Genomic DNA, 4043 nt, shown 5'->3' on the forward strand with positions numbered 1-4043 from the left:
GTGAGGTGCCCCAACCTCCAGCCCCCCGGCCCCCCACCCGCAGGCCAGACCGGCCTTCCTTTGGCCCTGACATATGTGAGGGACACTTCGACACCATCGCTTTTCTCCGGGGAGAGATATTCGTCTTCAAGGTACAACTGAATGCAAAGTTTGTGTGTACATGCTGTATGTTTTGTGTGTTTTTTATATTTACACCCTCTCTACTCCACAGGAAAAGTGGTTCTGGAGAATGCGTGATGGTAAACCTCAGCAGGGCTATCCCATGCCCATTGGACATTTCTGGAAGGGACTGCCTCCCTCAATCAACGCAGCCTACGAACGCTCTGATGGAAAGTTTGTTTTCTTCAAAGGTGCGTCCATCTTCTGTATTTTTTCACCTCGCATTGCATCTCTGGTTTTAATAAGCATCACAAATTGCAATAATGCTTGTTTTTCTGTCCTCTATATAGGTGATAAGTACTGGGTGTTCAATGAGGCCAAAATGGAGGAAGGTTATCCAAAAACTTTCAAGGAGCTTGGCACAGGCCTACCAAGAGACAAGCTGGATGCCGCTGTTTTCTACACACCCACCGGCAACACCTACTTCTTCAGAGGAACCAAGTACGTTTCCAGTGTTACTCACCATGTCTTATTCAGTGTCCGGTTATAAATCCAATGATTTTGCATCAAATGGTAAAAAAATGCTTCCTCTTCTTTTCTGTGAACTTCTCCCTTTCACTTATTTTCATCATTTGTCATTCATGGCATTCATTTCTGTTTTCTCAGATATTACCGTTTCAATGAGAAAAGCAGATCTGTGGATCCAGATTACCCCAAACCCATCAGTGTATGGCAAGGAGTACCAGATAATATCAAAGGGGCCTTCATGAGCGAAGATGGAGGTACAGCAGCATTTGTTCTTCTGTTTTCTTCCTGTGTGTTCTTCACTGTCCTGTTTACCAAAATCCCCCAAAAAATCACTGGTCAAAACGAAACTGAATTTTCAGCAATCATTATTCCAGTCTTCAGTGTCACATGATTCCTCAGAAATCATTCTAATATGTTGCTTTGGTGCTCAAGTAACATTTCTTATTATTATCAATGTTGAAAACAGCTGTACTGCTTAATATTTTTGTGGAAACCATTTTTTTTTTTCAGAATTCTTTGATGAATAGAAAGTTCAAAAGAACAGCAATTCATTTGAAATAGAAGTATTACGTAACATTATAAATATCTGATCAGTTTAAATGTATCCTTGCTAAATGAAAGTATAAAATTCTTTCTGACCTCAAACTTTTGAGGTGTAAATATATGGCTGGAGTGCTGTATTGACCTAACAGAAGCCAGAAACCAAACTATCTGTTTATAAAGAACTTTTATACCATATTAGAGGTTTAGAAATTTAGAGCCACTTTTACTGAATCAACTTCTTCCACGTTTTTTTAGCCCACACTTACTTCTACAAAGCCAATAAGTACTGGAAGTTTAACAACCAGCAGCTGAAGGTGGAGCCAGGCTACCCCAAATCGGTCCTGACTGACTGGGTGGGCTGTGAAGGAGAGGAGCCCAAGAAGAGGATTGGCACAGATGAGGAAGTGCTCATCATTGAAGTGGACGAGTCAGAAGGCGGAGCCATGGGAGGAGCCGTAACCATTGTCATCCCTCTCTTTCTTCTGGCCTGTGTGCTTGTCACTTTGGGGGCTCTGCTGTTCTTCCGGCGCTACGGCACCCCTCGACGCCTCCTCTACTGTCACCGCTCTCTGCTCGACAAGGTTTAGAGATGAACACGAAAGGCACGGGAAGAGACGAGAAAGAGGGATACAAGTAGATGGCGTTTGGAAGGATGTTGAATGGGAAAAATGAGTGAAAATGAATGTCAGACTGTAAAGGTCTGCAAGCAGGGAGAGATGAAAAAGTGAAGGATGTGTATCGTATGTTTTTCTATTTACATGTACTTCTCTGCCATTAATTAAAAAAATCCAAAATGGAGTGGGAGATAAGAGAGACAGACAAGAGCCCCCCTCCGTCTCTTACATGGTTACGGTTTATCAGTGAAATGCACTTTTGTTCCTTCAGCTTTCTTTTCAGTATATATTCCCTCCTTTATCCTCTCTGAAAATCTCCCTCCCCATGCAGAACCGAACTTGACTCCAGCCGGGCGGCTGTTTGATTGACATGTTCTATATTCTAGATGATCTCACTTTAACGTATTTCATTAACTCAGATTTTGCTTTTTTACATTGCTGATCCAGTGAACACCTCCTGCACCCCATTACGTGCCTTTGCCAGTGAATTAATAGTATGGAAGGACTATTATGATTGACCTTCCTTGCACCTTTTATTCACCAAAGATATTTGCACAAAGTACGGCTCGACTATAGAGACCTGCTGTACATGAAAGGTCAAAGGTTGCAGGTCAAAAGTTCAGGGAGAGAGAAGCCGAGCAGCTTCTGGAGTAGGCCAGTTTGAAATACACCTATAGAGCAGAGCTGTCCATCTGTTTCAACTCAAAATACTATTGTTATTGTAATGTGTTTGGTACATTTTACTATGATTAATTATGTCATTAATGATTGGCGTTGTTATTATAACTATGGTTATTGTTATTATTGTTCTCCATGTGTAGTCTTACCTATTTTAAATTGTCATTTCAAGTCCTGCTGGACACAGGCAGAATGTGACTTATTTCAAATGAGCTTCCGATCTTTTAATGTCAGGTTTAAGGGCGGAAAAATCAGGTTTCTATAATAAGGCTGGAGGTGAGATTTTCTTGCGCTCCACCTTGCAGAAACAAATAAAGAATTATTTATGAACAGTAATGGTGCTATGGGTTTTCTCACTGCATACATCAGTATTAGACATTTCTGAAGTAGTTTTAACAATGATAATGGTAATGATATTTATAATGATAATGATAATGATATAGTGTAAATGTAAAGGAATGACATTTTTTTGCCTGTTTCATACTTTTTGTACTTGGAAATGAAAATGAAATAAAGTTCCTTTTTTAACATTATTCTCTCTTTCCTGGACCTTAAAAAAGTAATTTTCACATGAGTTTCAAATCTGCTTTTCTGCTGAAATGTCTAAGCTGTTTTGAGAAAGTTCAGATTTTATTTATTGACGAAGTTTTAATTCATATGTTAATCAACATTCAAGATAAAGATATTGCTTATATACAAACAGGTAAATGGGCAACTAAGTAAGAAAGAAAAACTAGGTAGTGTCCCAAAGAACATGGTTATGTGAAACTACTCTCTTAAACTTTCTTAAACCACAGATCTGCTGTTGCTTGCTCAAGCAATGATGGCCTGGATCTTTTCTGAGAAGTTACTAGAATAGCAAGGGGCTTTTATGCAACAGTTCAAAAGTGAATATTTGGTAACTTACATTTTAGACACAATATTGGCAGTTACTTTCTTTTATTTTTTTCCCACTCAATGCAAATAGTTCTTAAAACACACACACACACACACAAGCAACACATGACATTTAATTCCTGAACAATTCATTTGTTTCCTGCATGAATCAACTTTTTAAATGAATCAGTTCATTGAATGATTCAGTGACTAACTCATAAAGCCACTTTTGTCCACTTATTGTCTTAAAGGGGTCATATGATGTTGCTAAAAAGAACATTATTTGGTGTATTTGGTGTAATGAAATGTGTTTATGCAGTTTAAGGTTCAAAAAACACATTATTTTCCACATACTGTACAATATTGTTTCTCCTCTATGCCCCCCGCCTTTCTGAAACGCGTATATTTTTACAAAGCTCATCGGTCTGAAAAGCAAGGTGTGCTGTGATTGGCCAGCTATCCAGTGCGTTGTGATTGGCCGAATTCCTCAAGCCCGTGACGAAAATGTTACGCCCCTACCATACTGTGATGATGCCCTGTCAGGCCGGAGCAATGATTCAAAAACATGAAAACCCATTATAAACGAGGCATTCGTTGCATCCAATGGGGACATAATTATGGATTATAATGACTTATACTGTCTTTTTACGCATAAACATAAAACCATGTCTGCATTTGTGATCGGAGAAATGACAAACAACAAGC

General features: G+C 39.2%; 2 protein-coding genes across 2 annotated transcripts in view; one reads left to right on the forward strand and one right to left on the reverse strand.

Moving 5' to 3' along the window:
• The window catches only part of mmp14a (matrix metallopeptidase 14a (membrane-inserted)), a 12553-nt gene extending 9558 nt beyond the window's left edge, over nt 1–2995 (forward strand). The window contains exons 7-11 of the mRNA XM_016490792.1: nt 6–131; nt 212–350; nt 450–600; nt 766–881; nt 1426–2995. Of these exons, the coding sequence (XP_016346278.1) occupies nt 6–131; nt 212–350; nt 450–600; nt 766–881; nt 1426–1757 (864 nt within the window). The 3' untranslated portion in view covers nt 1758–2995. The remainder of the gene's footprint in view (nt 1–5; nt 132–211; nt 351–449; nt 601–765; nt 882–1425) is intronic.
• The window catches only part of mrpl52 (mitochondrial ribosomal protein L52), a 29830-nt gene that overhangs the window by 11358 nt on the left and 14429 nt on the right, over nt 1–4043 (reverse strand). The gene's annotated exons all lie outside the window — the stretch shown is intronic.

This window comes from Sinocyclocheilus anshuiensis, unplaced genomic scaffold, assembly GCF_001515605.1.
Source record: "Sinocyclocheilus anshuiensis isolate Anshui unplaced genomic scaffold, SAMN03320099.WGS_v1.1 scaffold426, whole genome shotgun sequence".
In the NCBI taxonomy this organism is placed as follows: Eukaryota; Metazoa; Chordata; class Actinopteri; order Cypriniformes; family Cyprinidae; genus Sinocyclocheilus; species Sinocyclocheilus anshuiensis.